At 38.5% G+C, this 17,962-nt stretch overlaps 1 protein-coding gene across 3 annotated transcripts in view; it reads right to left on the minus strand.

Annotated features, from left to right (window-relative positions):
* Positions 1-17,636, minus strand: part of LOC131957457 (uncharacterized) — a 35,995-nt gene extending 18,359 nt beyond the window's left edge. For 2 of the 3 annotated variants that reach the window (XM_059322285.1, XM_059322282.1), the window contains exons 1-2: positions 14,671-17,636; positions 4,732-4,856 (exon numbers count right to left, since the gene is read on the minus strand). In XM_059322285.1, the coding sequence (XP_059178268.1) occupies positions 4,732-4,810 (79 nt within the window). In that variant the 5' untranslated portion in view covers positions 4,811-4,856; positions 14,671-17,636. The remainder of the gene's footprint in view (positions 1-4,731; positions 4,857-14,670) is intronic. The other variant, XM_059322284.1, reaches the window with a different exon arrangement.
* Positions 17,637-17,962: the final 326 nt, after the last annotated feature.

A 17,962-nucleotide genomic window follows, 5' to 3' on the forward strand; every position in this document is an offset into this window, starting at 1 on the left:
TACATGAGACATACACTACCAATAGATGAAATCACATGAGACATACACTACCAATAGATGAAATCACATGAGACATACGCTACCAATAGATAAAATTACATGAGACATACGCTACCAATAGATGAAATTACATGAGACATACACTACCAATAGATGAAATCACATGAGACATACACTACCAATAGATGAAATTACATGAGACATACACTACCAATAGATGAAATTACATGAGACATGCACTACCAATAGATGAAATCACATGAGACATACACTACGAATAGATGAAATTACATGAGACATACGCTACCAATAGATGAAATCACTTGAGACATACACTACCAATAGATGAAATCACATGAGACATACACTACGAATAGATGAAATTACATGAGACATACACTACCAATAGATGAAATTACATGAGACATACACTACCAATAGATGAAATCACATGAGACATACACTACGAATAGATGAAATTACATGAGACATACACTACCAATAGATGAAATTACATGAGACATGCACTACCAATAGATGAAATTACATGAGACATACACTACCAATAGATAAAATTACATGAGACATGCACTACCAATAGATGAAATTACATGAGACATACACTACCAATAGATGGAATTACATGAGACATACACTACCAATAGATGAAATTACATGAGACATACACTACCAATAGATGAAATTACATGAGACATACACTACCAATAGATGAAATTACATGAGACATACGCTACCAATAGATGAAATTACATGAGACATGCACTACCAATAGATGAAATCACATGAGACATACACTACCAATAGATGAAATTACATGAGACATACACTATTAATAGATGAAATCTAGGAAAAGTAGTTGAGACCATCCCAGCTTCGGTACTGATGGACAGAAGCACATCGGCGTTTTGTTGTCCCTTTTAAGTTCCTTTCTCTGACTTGTGACCTACTTAAGTCTTATTTTTATAACTTAGTTTTGGTTCATGGAATCGACCTTGGGAGAGTTGTACAATCACTAGTACTTTTCCGTCACGTCATGTGATGAAATTTTAATAGGTTATTTCGAACCTTAGTAAATACTCAACCAATAGTCTTATGACTTTGGAGTGACCTCACTTGGTTTTGATCTTGTTTAAAAACCCCTGAACAAAAAAGCTCGGGGCAGTCTTTTGACCATAGATCTCGAGAGAGAGAGTGCCATGTGTGTGTGACGCCATTTTGTGTTACATAGTTTGTAGCGGCAGTTTTTCCCCTATTATTGGTGTTTCTAGTGCCATTCAGAGTTTCCAATAGTTTTCCTTAAGTTGTATTCATTCTCCAATGCCACACCTGTGACATTTGTAATCTAGTCTAGTGATTTATTTCATTAACTGTGAGTTGGCTGTAAGTTTGCTGTTGGATTATTATTTACTCTTAGTTTTTATATTATTTTCGTATAGACCAAGTGTCATTTTAATTCCTGTACACTTATTAAACGGTTGTTGACAGTTTCTCCTAGTTGTGAGTCACATCAGTTCAGCGTGCTTATACCCCTAGATCTTATTAACGAGCCCTCGATGAAATTTGTTGTGTTCTCACCCTCTTTAGTAGACCTCTGTCATTAACTACATCAAAACGAACCCGGGGCGTTCGTTAGATCTGCGGCTGTCAGACTAGCGATCGTAATAGATTTTGGAACCATAAAAGTAAACATCGCACCATGCAGTGCTTTTCAGTTCATCGCATTGTCTTATTATAACTAAAAGAGTAGGGTTTGTTTATATAAAGACTTAAATTTATAGTTGCCACTGCTTTAACTCTTTCGCATAACGCGTCTTGGACAGTGTGCGATTTGGCGCCCCGGGCTGAACTTTACTATGCGTTTATGTCTGTATTTAAGTTGTGTTTATGTTATGAGTGTTGTGTTTGTTTTTTCATTTGTGTTTTTTGGCGTTTGTGTTTGCATTGTGTTGGTGTTTTCTTTTGGGGTTAATTGTGTTTTCTTTTGTGTTTGTGTAGTTTTTGTGTTGTGTTTAGTTTTGTTCTATTCCCAAATGGGTACATTTAAAAACGATTTACCGTGGTGGAGCACGGGTATGCAGCTAGTTCTTTTATAACACTACGTGTGATGGAAACTCGGGATATAGGCAATATTTAAAATCTATTTTTAATTACTTAAACGTTTAAAAGTAGAATAGAATCTCGTAGAAAAAAAAATTGCACACTAAGTGAATGCCAAACAAAATGTGTATAATAGTGCGGAATATTATTAGTACTTTATAAATCCACATGCACTTTTTAGAGATATCGGAAATAGCGAAAATTGCTACTTTCGGTCAACGGAAATTACTCCAAATTTTACAGAAGGCAGAAAACTAGATCTATTACTTACAAGTAAAATTTCATTGATCTATCTGAAATAGTACTCAAGTTATAGGCTTTTGAAAAATTGAAAGTAGAAAACGTTCCGATTCCGGTTATCGGAAATTGCTCAAAAGTTGAAACCGATCTACACATTTGATATAATACTTATATCTAAAATTTCATCAACTTAGCTGTAACGGTACTCAAGTAATCGTGTTTACAGACACAGACACAGACTCACACACAGACATACGGACAAGATTGCAAAATTATGTTTTTCCGAATCAGTGAGATGTAAAACGTCGAGATTTGCAAAAATCTCGATTTTTTTTTTGCACGATTACAATACTTTCTCTATACTTTGTATACAAGAAATTAAAAATGGCATCCGTCAGATTTAACGGCCCTATGGAGATTTTACGACGGCAAAAAGTGTTCTTTTTTTTTTCTTTTTTTTTTGGTTATCTACAGTGTTGTTCTACGACGTCGCCAAGCGCCATAGGGGCTCGTCGTGCAAAATTAATTTCCGATATATAGCTCATAAAAGGAGAATTTCATTCGCGGTCACTTCTTAACCCTCATCGAGGGCTTAGAGCCTGTGCGTTAGTTTTCCCATTCGACTTAGCAATTGATATTTTTGAAAACTACTCTTTGTTTTCACAAAAATTACAAAAGTTGTATAAGGAAATACAACTGGTCAGTTTTTACCGCTTTGCCGAAATTTCCCAGATATGAAAACAGATCAGTACGGGGTGGGGAAGGGGTGTTCAACTTCACCACTGTCCGGTCACTTTAGGTCTATTATCTTACCCAGCGTGTGTGACCTGTCCGGTCACTTTAGGTCTATTATCTTACCCAGCGTGTGTGACCCTGGGTGTGACCTAAATGTCGCTCTGTACAATTATGATAACAATTTTGTTTTTACAGAAGGATCAATGGAGGGGGAGGGGTTATAACCCTAACCAGTCCCCCTTCTGCCTGGGTTAAACGTTTCTGCATCACATACCCATATATATTTTGATGCATGCTTATTTTCTGCTTTGGCTTTTTTTTTAATGACAGAAAACGAAATGTGAGTCATGAGTACAGTGAAGCTTCTTCTGATAATTTCACAGGATGTTCCCCCCCCCTAAAGTTACTTACACATATAGTGATTTTAACGGCTAACAGCTCATAATATATATAAGTCCGATAGAACGCAATTTTTTTTCTTTTATAACAGACTGTATTACGGTAACTTCTAAGATTTTAAACTTTTATTGTTCAACATTACTACACCTTTTGGGAAGTTATCGAGAGTATTCATTTGCCGGTTTATATGGGAAAAAATACATTTCGAAGGGCGGCGCCCGGTAGGGTGCCATTAGGTGCCCAGGGCTCAACCGTAAGCAATATGGCCCCGACATTTGATTTAAAGAGTGTGATTCACATTGGATCCGTTTGCGTTTTCTGTAGCAAAGTTGTTTTATCGGGCCGTGTCGCCCACATCCGTTCTCAATTAATAAAACTGTACACTTTCATATACGGGCCGCATATTGAACATCAGGTGGCAAAGAAATACAAAAGCACGAATGTGAATGGATTGGACATACCCTGCGTAAACCACTTAGCAAAATCTGAAGACAGGCTTTAGATTAGAAGCCTCAAGAAAAGAAGAAAGTAGGTAGGCCAAAACAAACATGAAAAATGTCAATTGTCAGTGAACCAGAAGCAGATGGGGCACAACTTAGAAGAATCGCCCAGAAAAGTGTACTATGAAAAAGTGTGGTTGCGCCCTGATGCTCAACATACAGGGATGATGATCATAATGGATACAATGGGATCCTATAGCCTTTCACACAAATCAAATCAGGTGTGTCGTTCGGTACCCCGGACAGGGGCACAAGAAATTCGATGATATGCCGTACTAGGGGCTATACACAGCGCCCCTGCAGTAGTTTAACCGATGGTTACCGAAAGCGCACACGGCGACGCCCCAGATACACAAACGGTCGTGTAGGTGTGTTCTAACTAATTATTACGAAGGGTGATTTACGTGGACTCAGAGTTTTCACACAGTTCCCCTGTGGCGTCTGGCATTAGCGGGGGTAAAGCCACGCCATAACAACTCAGATCCAAGAAAAATAGCGTCGGCATTGTTTATAAATCTAAATTACTTCGTTTTAGAAAACAAGGTCACGCATCTAAAAATTACTCCATTGGAAACGTATTGATGAAATCCGTTTACAATATTGCGTAAGCCCGATGCAACGCGCCGAATGGGTACGCTAGTATTAATATAAATGTGAAGTTAATCTACCTCAATTTAGAACTTGTATATACTATAAATTTGAATGTACGTGTAGGCCTACCTAATATTGAAAGTATTACCTGTTTCTGCCTTCATTGCTAAGGGTATTATACTTCTTCTTTCTTTCTGTGGCTGTTTCCATCTTCTTTCGGAATCCATTCAGAAGATGTGCGTCGATCAGAAGATTAAATGTGCGTCGATCAGTCTTAAAGATTAATGTCAGTAAAAAAATTAAATTGAGGGATCTATTCCTACGCTACAAGAATAACTAAAAATACAACTAATTAAAGCACAAATATTAATTCAATTAATAATATTTTTTTTTTGCTCCTTCATAGACTAGTGGGTTTTTAAAAAAAAAAGTTTAAAAAACGATCTACAACAGCAGTGATTGTTCTAAAGTAATTAACACACAACGGTGCATAGACAAAAAAATTACATGAGCTGCAGTGTGAAAGATAGGCAAACCTTCAAACAACTTCCATGCTTTATCGCCCCTCTTTAAATATTCTAATAGGGTGCCCAAAAAGCTAATTTTAATTACTTTGTATCCCAAGAACCGATTTCCGTTGGAAAAAGAGATGACACTGATGTAGAATTGGCGGATACATTCCTCTCCAATTTTTATCAACGACAAGACAAAGGGGCAAACCAGCTTAAGAATATTTAATTGACCAAGGATATGGAGATAGCCAAACTCCGCGAGAATGCCCTTCCGTTGGAAGAGACAGAACCGGGTCCGTGTGTGTATTATTTGAAAGACGGAATGCTCATCAGAAAATGGAGACCCCCCCCCCCCCTGAGGCAGACGAAGAGTGGAGAGTCCTACATCAAATTGTCGTACCGACATTTTGACCTCGGCACATGATACGCCTCTTTCAGGTCATTTAGGAGTGAAAAAGACTTACCAGAGGATAGCTTCACATTTCTTTTGGCCTCAATTGAGAAAAGATGTGGCCGAATACTGTCGAACATGCCACACGTGTCAATTAATTGGAAAACCAAACCAAACAATACCACCTGCTCTTCTACATCCGGTTCCGGCCTTCGAAGAACCTTTGAGTCGGACTATCATCGACTGTGTAGGACCACTACCCAAGACCAAATCTGGCCATCAATACTTGTTTACCATAATGTGCGCCGCGACCAGATTTCCAGAAGCTGTTCCTCTCAGGAAAATTAAAACTCCAAACATTGTGAAAGCTTTAATCAAATTTTTTACAGTGTTTGGTCTCCCCAGAGAGGTGCAGTCCGACCAGGGAATCAATTTTACCGCCAGATTGTTCAAACAAGTGATGAAACAATTGGGAGTGAAACAGTGTATGTCGAATGCTTATCATTCAGAATCACAGGTACCCTGGAACGATTCCACCAAACACTGAAAAACATATCCCGCACATATTGTTACCACCACAAAAGAGATTGGGACGAAGGAATTCCCATGTTGCTGTTTGCTTCCCGAGAGGCGGTACAGGAATATCTGGGATTTACTGGTGTTCGACCATACGGTTCGAGGTCCACTGAAATCACTTAAGGATATGTGTATGTCTTCGACCCCAACCGAAGGTCTTCTAGATTACGTCCTTAGATTTAAGAATCAACTAAGTGAGGCCTGTCGGCTGGCACGATCTCACTTGAAACAATCACAGAATAAAATGAAAACATGGTATGATAGGAAGACGAAAGCCCGCTCGTTCTCACGGGGGGGGGGGGGGATGAGGTATTGGTGTTTCTCCCCATACCAGGTCAGACACTACAAGCCAGATATTTTGGCCCATATGGGGTCGAATACAAGAACGATGACTTGAATTACACGATAAAGACTTGAACAAGAGTGAAATTTGCCACGCCACAGTCGAATATCTAGGTCATGTCGTCGGACAAGGACAAGTGAAGCCGATTGCAGCTAAGACAGAGACTATTCAGGCTTTTTCACCTCCCAATGATAAAAAGCAGTTAATGAGGTTTCTGAGGAAGGCAGAATATTACAGGAAATTCGGTGCTAATGTTTCAGTGATAACCGCCCCCTTAACCAACTTTCTCAACAAAAAACCGCCAGAATACGAGGAAGCCTTTGTAAGGATTAAAACCATGCTAACTGGCTCTCCGGTATTGGTAACCCCAGATTTTAAACGTCAATTCCGACTAGCTGTGGACGCCAGCGATTCCGGTGTCGGAACTGTCCTGTCCCAGTTAGACGAAGAAGAAGTGGAGCATCCGATTTGTTATTTCTCGAAGAAACTTAAATAGGCACCAAGCCAATTATTCAAGTTTGGAAAAAAATGTTTGGGCATAATCTTGGCATTGCAGCAATTGGAATTTTGTGTCAGTTGTCTTGCTCAACCCATCCTGGTGCTAATGGATCACAATCCATTGACATTCCTTAACAAGATGAGCACAAAAAACCAGAGGTTACTCCGGTGGAGTTTATATTTACTAGAATACCAGTTGGACAGTAAGCACATAAAGGGGCTACACAATGTCGTGGCTGATGCCTTGTCTCAGGGGCGGAACTACAGTGCCGCCAGACCCCGCAATGCGGGGGGGGCCCAGACCGATTGGGGGCCCAAAAATCCTGGCTAAATTATTTTTAAAAAAATGTTTTTAAAAAAATTAGGTGGAGGTCGAGTTATCTTTCTTCTACAGTTACAAACACGATAGTCGGCAAACGTCTTTGAGAAAAATGCACAGACTATAGCTCGAGAGACCGCCAGACACATAGACAACTTCAAAGACGTAGCCTACAGTTCTTTTTAGTGGCGTCGATTAGGAGAACAAAAAAACATTGTTATATTGTTTACATTATTAAAATACATATCTATGATTGTGTGTTTAAACTACTGGCCTGAATTCTACAAAAAATATAATTATTTATTTCGATCTCATACATTTATAATTGCGTTAATTTTTACTTTAACAACGGTATCAATAAACTTGTAAAAGTTTAAGTTATCTCCCTTCAGCGAAGAATCTGAAATTTGACTGCCGGCACGCTTAGAAATCGGGCTGGGGAAATGTTGCGGCGACTATCCTGGTCTTCTAAACGACCGAAAAAAGTCGGCACATGTAGATGTTTATCGGCGCTTTCTTGTCCCCTTCCAATGAACCTTCCCAACTCTCTCCCCGCCCCCCCTCCCCCCTCTCACCCCTACCCCTCACCTCTACCCCTCACCACACCCTTACTCTTACAATAAGATGTAATGCATAGATTAACGAACTACTGAACTGTAAACTGACTACTTCTGCACATTTTGTTAACGAAGTGTCTACTCGGAATAAGATTTTTCGGCAAAAGATAGTTCTGCGCATGCGCAGTGACCTATGGCTAGGGTTAGGGCTAGAATGAGGGTTAGGGGTAGGATTAGGGATAGGGTTAGGGTTAGGGATAGGATTAGGGCTAGGGTTAGGGATAGGATTAGGGTTAGGGATAGGATTAGGGCTAGGGTTAGGGTTAGGGAATAAGATTTTTCGGCAAAAGATAGTTCTACGCATGCGCAGTGACCTATGGCTAGGGTTAGGGCTAGAATGAGGGTTAGGGGTAGGATTAGGGATAGGGTTAGGGATAGGATTAGGGCTAGGGTTAGGGATAGGATTAGGGTTAGGGATAGGATTAGGGCTAGGGTTAGGGTTAGGGATAGGATTAGGGTTGGTGTTAGGGTTCTGCGGTTGTAAACACACGCATGCGCAGTACCATCGAAAACATCGCCGCTAAGTCGTAGTTTCTCTCCATTGCGCATGCGTATCGCATGCGTATCTTATTCCGACTAGAATCGGCCTAAATAAAGATAATCGTACCGCAGCTACAGTGTTTTTCTTTTACAAACCAAATATTAAGGCAGAAATGCACGAAAATTAAATTCAAAATAAAAAAAAAATTACTAATTTTGGTCAGCCGTGGGCCCCTAGACGGCCAGCCCCCCCCCCCCCCCCCCCCCCCCCCCCCCGCGCATTGCGGGGTCTGGCCGGACTGTAGTTCCGCCCCTTTTCATCAGGTAAATGAACAACTACTGACTAGTGTCTTTACTTTATTTAACAGTCACTATACCACGCTCTTCCGCAAAAGATAAAATCCATTACACAAACTGCAGTATAAAATATAGGCAGCTCTTCAAATTTGAATGACTTCTTTGACTCGTTGCCCCCCCCCCCCCCTTTGATAGCTAAATAGAGGACACGTAACTGTTTGACCGATCCTCCAAAGTGTACTGTGGCGGATGGGGCAGGGGATGAGGACCAAAAAGGGGGCTGAAAAATTGTCGACAAGTTTTTTTTTTTACATATTTAAAACAGTTATTTATAGTTGTATTTTTTAACCATCGCCAAGGCCGAGTTCTATTTCCCTACAATCAAACACACGCTGTCGCCGGTAAAATGCTTTTTAAAAAACAACAAAGTCCATAGCACGAAAAGCCGCTACATATGAAGTGGGCTTTCGTGATGCGCGGTTCTTCTCTGCGGCATTGCAAAGGGACCCGAAATCCATTGTACATTTTTCAATGTTAATATGTGTTTGTGATAGTGGTTGAATCTTGTATCCTACAAATAATAAAAAAAAAATACTAGAAACTTCAGTTTTATATACGTTTACTTGTTTATGCTTTTACAAGAAATATCATAGAAAACTTTTAAGGCATATACTTGGAATTATCTCCCCTGAGTAAGTTTTCCAATGGGCGATGCTGACGTACATAGATCAAGGCGTTTTGTTGTCTCTTTCAAGTTTTTTTCCCGAGCCGACCCCTATCCCATCCCTCTTTCTCAACCTCACAAGTATCGAGGAGATAAATGTATCGTTTATGAACTACTTCCTAACCGTACAATTCACCACTTCAGCACATTTTGTCAGACACTAGACAGCACTAGATCTAGTCAACAGATATTAATTTACTTTCATAGTATTAGGCACATCTAATTCACAAAACAGGGCAGGTAAGATTATTTTTTATATAATTATTTAGAAATTAATTAAAACGTTTAGAATTAATTGAACACTATTAATAGTCAATTACTATTTATAAATGACGTCATTGAGGTGCGGGTGTGTGAGGGTCTGGCTTTTTGTTAGTCCCTCCCCCCCCCTCCCCTAAATCAGAAGGTTATCCAACGCCTGACCTGGCCACATACAGTTGTACATGTGAAAAACATTTTTCTGTCTATTATGCATTACTGCATCATTCACCCAATCGCCATGAAAACTTGGGAAGCTGTTGAGTACAGCCCCGCAAAGGTTTCTGTCATAGGCCTAACATTTGTACATATTGGAGTGGGGACTCCTAACGGAAATGTGTGATTTAGCGCCCCAGTCATCCTGCATAAGCGGATGAGGTTACTACTTGAATACAACCGGCGTCAGTGTCATCCTGAGCGCATCACATATGAGCAAGTTGGCCCCCACAGACAGTCGTTTAAAAGTTTCCACAACACTAGGAATAAGTCTCGCTACTACACTCGATGACTAAATCTAATTAGGTGTCGCACCAATGTTTCTTCCAGGATAGACTGTTTTCGGGGGAGGGGAGGGGGGAGCTCTGCCGGAAGAAACAATGTGTTGCACCCAGTGGCGTAGCGAGGTCGGGTGTCACCCGGTGCGGCACTTAATGGTGTCATCACCCACCAGATGCGTAGCGACCCTTCCCGGGGACAAACTTTCAACTTTTCGATTTGCACCCCCCCCCCTCAAACTTTCGATTTGCACCCCCTTCAAGTTTTTCTCTATATATTTTGCTATTTTTTGCCTTGGTGTCACCCCCCTAAATGGTGTCACCCGGTGCGGTCCGCAACCCCCGCCCCCCCCCCTCGCTACGCCCCTGGTTGCACCCATCACCCGTGCAGTAATGTAACCGGTAGCTCCAAGAGCCCCGTGACTCCCCTGACACCTAGGCCGTCGCCGAGGGACTTACAGCATGCCTTGGCGTGTCTAGTTGGTAGTGTGGACAAACCCGCGCCCTAAGATCCAAGAAATGAACTGCCGACATTGTTAACATATAATTCAACTTCTGGAAAACAGGGCACACGGTTGATAACGTTTTGATGAAAGCCTCAAAAATCGGCGTCAGTTTGGTGTGTTGGACTAGATTTAGAGAGTCCGTGCTTCTCACTTGGAAAACTGAAAGGGGCCAGCTCGTGTGTTGGAAAACCTCTGATTTATTCGTGTACCAGATGAAAATTAAAAAAAAAAATTAGAGCGACCCTTGTTTTCCATATATATATATATATATATATATATATATATATATATATATATATATATATATATATATATATATATATATATATATATATATATATATAGGGGCCCAAAAAAAATTCTGCGGGGGGGCCTTTTTTTTCTAGTTCCGCCACTGCCGGTGTTAAGTACCCTGTTGTTCTGACGAATTGCTATTAATGATAAATGCTTTTGAAAGAACAATCTTTAAAATTCTTTAAAACCGTGTTGATTTAGTATGCACACAATATTATATGGTTAATGTTTTTTCAGTGCATTATTTTGAACAATTAACTATTATTATTAACAATTAATCATTGAATAATATAATAAGGAGAAATATTTGATACAGTCAAAATATTGAGAATATTCATTTATGGTCATAATCTATATTGTTAAACAAACGGTTGTTCTGACATGAATTGTTTTTTTTTCATGAATTTTTTATAACCCCAAAAAAGGTAAATGCTGTAAAAAGATTCGCATTTACAAAATAAAAAGGAGAAATCTTTTTTAAGGGGGGAGGCGTGACTTAGATGTCTATACGAAAGTGTGTAGGCGCGGATAGAGAGTGTCTGAGAGTGGCCTCCCCTTGGAAGTGGTGTTCGAGGGTGAAAACAAGTGTGTGAACGAGTGTGGGTAGCGTCAACACAGTGTATCTAGTCGTTAGTCTGTTCTTTGTGTTAATGTTTCTCTTGCAGGGGGTAAAAATTATACTTCAATGTTACTAATTATCTTTGGGGTGATGTGTTTGTGGTGTTAGTGGGGTGATGTGTTTGTGGTGTTAATGGGGTGATGTGTGTATGGTGTTGGTGTTAGTGGGGTGATGTGTTTGTGGTGTTTGTGGGGTGATGCGTGTGGTGTTAGTGGGGTGATGTGTTTGTGGTGTTAGTGGGGTGATGTGTTTGTGGTGTTAGTGGGGTGATGTGTTTGTGGTGTTAGTGGGGTGATGTGTGTGTGGTGTTAGTGGGGTGATGTGTGTGTGGTGTTAGTGGGGTGATGTGTTTGTGGTGTTAGTGGGGTGATGTGTTTGTGGTGTTTGTGGGGTGATGCGTGTGGTGTTAGTGGGGTGATGTGTTTGTGGTGTTAGTGGGGTGATGTGTTTGTGGTGTTAGTGGGGTGATGTGTTTGTGGTGTTAGTGGGGTGATGTGTTTGTGGTGTTAATGGGGTGATGTGTATGTGGTGTTATTGGGGTGATGTGTTTGTGGTGTTAGTGGGGTGATGTGTTTGTGGTGTTAGTGGGGTGATGTGTTTGTGGTGTTAGTGGGGTGATGTGTGTATGGTGTTGGTGTTGGTGTTGGTGGGGTGATGTGTTTGTGGTGTTAGTGGGGTGGTGTGTTTGTGGTGTTAGTGGGGTGATGTGTTTGTGGTGTTAGTGGGGTGATGTGTGTATGGTGTTGGTGTTGGTGGGGTGATGTGTGTGTGGTGTTAGTGGGGTGATGTGTGTGTGGTGTTAGTGGGGTGATGTGTGTGTGGTGTTAGTGGGGTGATGTGTGTGTGGTGTTTGTGGGGTGATGTGTTTGTGGTGTTAATGGGGTGATGTGTTTGTGGTGTTAGTTGGGTGATGTGTTTGTGGTGTTAGTGGGGTGATGTGTTTGTGGTGTTAGTGGGGTGATGTGTGTATGGTGTTGGTGTTGGTGGGGTGATGTGTGTGTGGTGTTAGTGGGGTGATGTGTTTGTGGTGTTAGTGGGGTGATGTGTGTGTGGTGTTAGTGGGGTGATGTGTTTGTGGTGTTAGTGGGGTGATGTGTGTATGGTGTTGATGTTGGTGGGGTGATGTGTGTGTGGTGTTAGTGGGGTGATGTGTTTGTGGTGTTAGTGGGGTGATGTGTTTGTGGTGTTAGTTGGGTGATGTGTGTGTGGTGTTAGTGGGGTGATGTGTTTGTGGTGTTTGTGGGGTGATGTGTGTGTGGTGTTAGTGGGGTGATGTGTGTGTGGTGTTAGTGGGGTGATGTGTGTGTGGTGTTAGTGGGGTGATGTGTTTGTGGTGTTAGTTGGGTGATGTGTTTGTGGTGTTAGTGGGGTGATGTGTTTGTGGTGTTTGTGGGGTGATGTGTGTGTGGTGTTAGTGGGGTGATGTGTTTGTGGTGTTAATGGGGTGATGTGTTTGTGGTGTTAGTTGGGTGATGTGTGTATGGTGTTGGTGTTGGTTGGGTGATGTGTTTGTGGTGTTAGTGGGGTGATGAGTTTGTGGTGTTAGTTGTGTGATGTGTTTGTGGTATGGTTTGTGTGTGTGTGGAGTTTAGTATATGTAACCTGGTTAGTTGTGCTTAGAACAGCACGCAAGCCTCTGTGTATCTGTGTATGTCAAAATTTATTTTCATGGAGGATTTACCTGAAAAAGAAGGTTTGAAATAAAACGGTCCAGTCCAGTAGAAGTCAGGGGCGGAAGTACAGTGCCGCCGGGGGGGGGGGGGGGGGGCAGCTCGTTTAGGGGCCCACAGCCGACCGTAATAATTTTTTATAGTTAAAAAATAATTTTCTATTTAAAAAAAACAGATCTAATACAGCAGTGATGTTCTACACTCTACAGTAAATAACACACGCTGTTTCATAAAGGAACAAAAAAATATAGGCAAACGTTCAAACCACTTCCATGACTTATTTTTTAAACAGTCAATAGAAACTTTTAATAGATTTGCACTAAGCAAATTAAAAAGCAATTAGATCTACTCCTCTTAATTATTTTTTTAATACATAAAGTATAAAGAATGACATAGAATAAAAGGAAATGTATTAAAAACTAATAATATAAATACAAAAAAACATAAAAATAAACATAAGGCGAAAAACCATTACACATACAAAGCTTTCATGCTACATATTTTTTGACCGACTTATCAATCAGGACGCATTATGTCAAACATTTAAACAGAGAATTTCAAACCAGACTAATAGCACTCACACAAATTATGTGTTGTTCATGTTGTGATCATGTTTTAAATAAAAATAAAAGCTAAGAAATTTTAATTTTTTTTCTAATTTCGAACAAGCCCGTATTGAGTATTCTACGTTCATATTATATATATATATATATATATATATATATATATATATATATGAATATATATATATATATATATATATATATATATATATATATGAAATATATATATCAGTGGCGTAGCGAGATCGGGTGTCACCCGGTGCGGCACTTAATGGTGTCACCCCCTCAGAGGCGTAGCGACTCTTCCCGGGGACAAATTTACGATTTGCACCCCACCCCCCACCGAACTTTCGATTTGCACACCCCCCCCCCCTCAAATGTTTCTCTATATATTTTACTATTTTTTGCCTTGGTGTCACCCCCCTAAATGGTGTCACACGGTGCGGTCCGCACCCCCCCTCGCTACGCCTCTGATATATATATATATATATATATATATATATATATATATATATATATATGGGGCCCAAAATTATTTTTTGCGGGGTGGCCCTTTTTTTCTAGTTCCGCCACTGGTAGAAGTTATATTTTTTGAGAAATCAAAAAAATCGTCAAGAACTAATTCCGTTCTCCGTAAATCAATCACAATTTGAAAGAATTAGGTCAATATGTCCTTTTTTACGTATGTAATTTCGTTCACTTAATAAAACGGTATTTACGTTATTGGTATTTTAGAAACCGGAAACAGAAAGTACACATTCTGGTGATCAGAAATCACTCAAAAATTGCGTTCTCTTACATAGAATCTACAGGTCAGGAAAAAATATAATAATGGAAAATACTAAACAAAAATATTACAACCGCAAGTTTAAAAAATCTACTAGATTGATTTTAAACTTAATTTACATTAATAAACGTTTATTTACTTTGTATAAATAAAAAAAACAGTTCAGAATGTATGCCTACACTTATGACAGAGTAGCCCACAGCTTGTGTTTTTTTTTACGCAGGAAGTAGATCTAATTTTTATGGAATAGTAAAAATCAAACTTTCTAAATGTAAGGAAATAATGTGCCAAACATGGTAAATGTAGTCTAAAGGTTTTGATCTTAAATTTAATAAACCGGGAGTGATCTCCCCTAAACTTTCTCGAATATTCTTATATAACACTACGGGGGATGGCGACTCGGGATATAGACATGGTTTTTTTAAATACTTAAACTTTTTAAAATAGAATAGATCATCGTAGAAAAAATAATTACGCACCAAATGAACGCCAAACAATCCGTGTATAATAGTGCGGAATATTATTAGTACTTTATAAATTCACATGTATTTTTTGAGGAATCGGAAATAGCCTAAATTACTACTTCCGGTCAACGAAAATTACTCAGAATTTGAAAGATGGCAAAGAATTTCAATTATAAATCTGAAAAAAGTACTCGAATTATAGGCTTTTGAAAAGTTGAAAGTAGAAAAAATTCCACTTCCGATTATCGGAGATCGCTGAAAAATTGATACGGATCTACGATTTTGATATAATACTTATATATGAAATTTCATCAACCTAGCTGTAACGGTACTCAAGTTATCGTGTTTACAGACACACAGATACACACACACACACACAGACACACACAGACATACGGACAAGCTTGTAAAATTATGTTTTTCCGACTCAGAGAACTGTAAAACGTCGAGATATACTTCTTATATACGAGCAAAGTTAATAAACCGGGAATGATCTCCCCTAAACTTTCTCAAATATTCTTATATAAAACAGGGGATGGGAACTCGGGATATAGACATGATTTTTAATCCATTTTAAATACTTAAACTTTTTAAAATAGAATAAAATCTCGTAGAAAAAAGAATTGCACATCAAGTGAACGCCAAAAATGTGCATAATATTATTAGTACTTTATAAATTTACATTAGCTTTTTGAGAAATCAAAAATAGCGTAAATTACTACTTCCGGTCAACGGAAATTACTCAAAATTTGATAGAAGGTAGAGGATTAGATCTTTTACTTACATGTGACATTTCATTTATCTATCTGAAATGGTACTCAGGTTATAGACTTTTGAGAAATTCAAAGTAGAAAAAGTACCACTTCCGGTTTTCGGAAATCGCTCAAAAGTTGATACGGATCTACTATTTTAATGTAATACTTCTATTTGAAATTTCATCAACCTAGCTATAACAGTACTCAAGTTATCGTGTTTACACACACAGACACACACACAGACATACGGACAAGATTGCAAAACTATGTTTTTCCGACTCAGGGAGGTGTAAGAGTCGAGGTTTACAAAAATCTCGATTTTTTTATTTTTGCACGATTACAAGAGTTTCTCTATACCTCGTATATACGAGAAAGTAAAAAGGCTGAAAAACGTGCATATCATATTAAATGTAGTGGTTTTAACTGATCCACAATTTGAAAATACATAATAAATTAGATTGAAGATCTACACTTAAAATTTTTAGCTGATTACTCCAAAATATAGTAAAAGATTATGAGCTTTTTTTCTTAATTGGGCTTAACGTATAATACTTTATGAACGATGGAAATCCTACGAATAGTTTAATTTTAGATGAGCGCCGTCGCTCAACAATGCAGGACATTTTCTAAAGTATATGCCTGTTGAAAGCCATGGTTCAAATAAATTTAATCTTCATTTTCTTAATATTCTCATTCTGTAATGTTTCCATTACAAGATAATTTTGACATTAGCCTAGAATATGGGTTAGGTTGGTGTGTGGGTGATGAGTACCGAAATGCTCCTTTTCAAACATAACGCAATAACATTTAGCATATAGTTATTTTTCAAAGAGTAAATCATATTTTTTTTATTGCCAAAGTTTCCTCTCATTAACTTGGTGATGGCAGCCATCTTGGAATTTATTTACCTTGTCAACATCGAAATAACTCAAAAATAGCCAATGTAAATTCAGTAAAAACTGACATGACTACAAACACGTTGGTTACAATTCTGCACTTGCCTCTGTGAAAATCCTATATGTAAAGAACCATGACTTCTGTGTTTATTAAGCAACATATACCCTGCTTTTCCGGGTTAAGGAAATATATTACCTTTCTAATTAACCCTAACCTCAATTAACCAAAACTAAACATAAAACAAAAACAAACTCAAACATAACGTACACGCAAACACAGACGGAAAAAACGGAAAAACAAACACAAACGTAACGCAAACACACAAGAAAATACCAAAACAAACGCAAACATAAACGCAACGCAAACACAAACGGAAATAACATAAACACAAACGCAACGCAAACATAAACACAAACGCCAATTAATTACTTATTCTCTATACTTCTTCTCCCCTAAACTTTCTGGAATATTCTTATATGAAACAACAGGGGATGGCAACTCGGGATATAGACAATATTTTTAATCCATTTTTAATTACTTAAACATTTTAAAATAGAATAGAATCTCGTAGAAAAAATAATTACACACCAATTGAACGGCAAACAATATCTGTATAGTAGTGTAGAATATTAGAACTTTATACATTCTTATTCGGTTTTTTTTTGGGAAACCGGAAATAGCTTAAATTACTTTTTCCATCGACGGAAACTAGTCAACTTTTCAGCGATTTTACTATAACCGGAACTTTTTATACTTCTAATTTTTCAAAAGTCTATAACTTGAGTACTATTTCAGATAGATAAATGAACTTTCACATGTAAGTAAAAGATCTAATTCTCTGGCTTCTGTCAAATTTTGAGTTATTTCCGTTGACCGGAAGTAGTAATTTAGGCTATTTCCGATTTCTCAAAAACGCATGTAAACTTATATAGTACTTATTATATTCCGCACTATTATGCACATTTTATTTGGCGTTCACTTGGTGTGCAATTCTTTTTTCTAAGAGATTTTATTCTATTTTAAAAAGTTTAAGTAATTAAAAATGGATTAAAAATATTGTCTATATCCCGAGTTGCCATACCCTGTTGTTTCATATAAGAATATTCGAGAAACTTGAGGGGAGATCACTTCCGGTTTATTTAAAAATTGTGTTTAATTACTGAAAATTAACGTCAAATACATCCACTATTTTTGGAGAGTCCGAAAAAAACGAACAAAATCATATTTCTATTTATTTCTAGCTTCCAACATGTACCTTTCTCCATATCCAACTCTATTTATCTTAAATATCTTTATCTCCATATATTAACTCTAG

This window comes from Physella acuta, unplaced genomic scaffold, assembly GCF_028476545.2.
Source record: "Physella acuta isolate Inbredline_101_S28 unplaced genomic scaffold, ASM2847654v3 ptg001245l, whole genome shotgun sequence".
Taxonomy (NCBI): Eukaryota; Metazoa; Mollusca; class Gastropoda; family Physidae; genus Physella; species Physella acuta.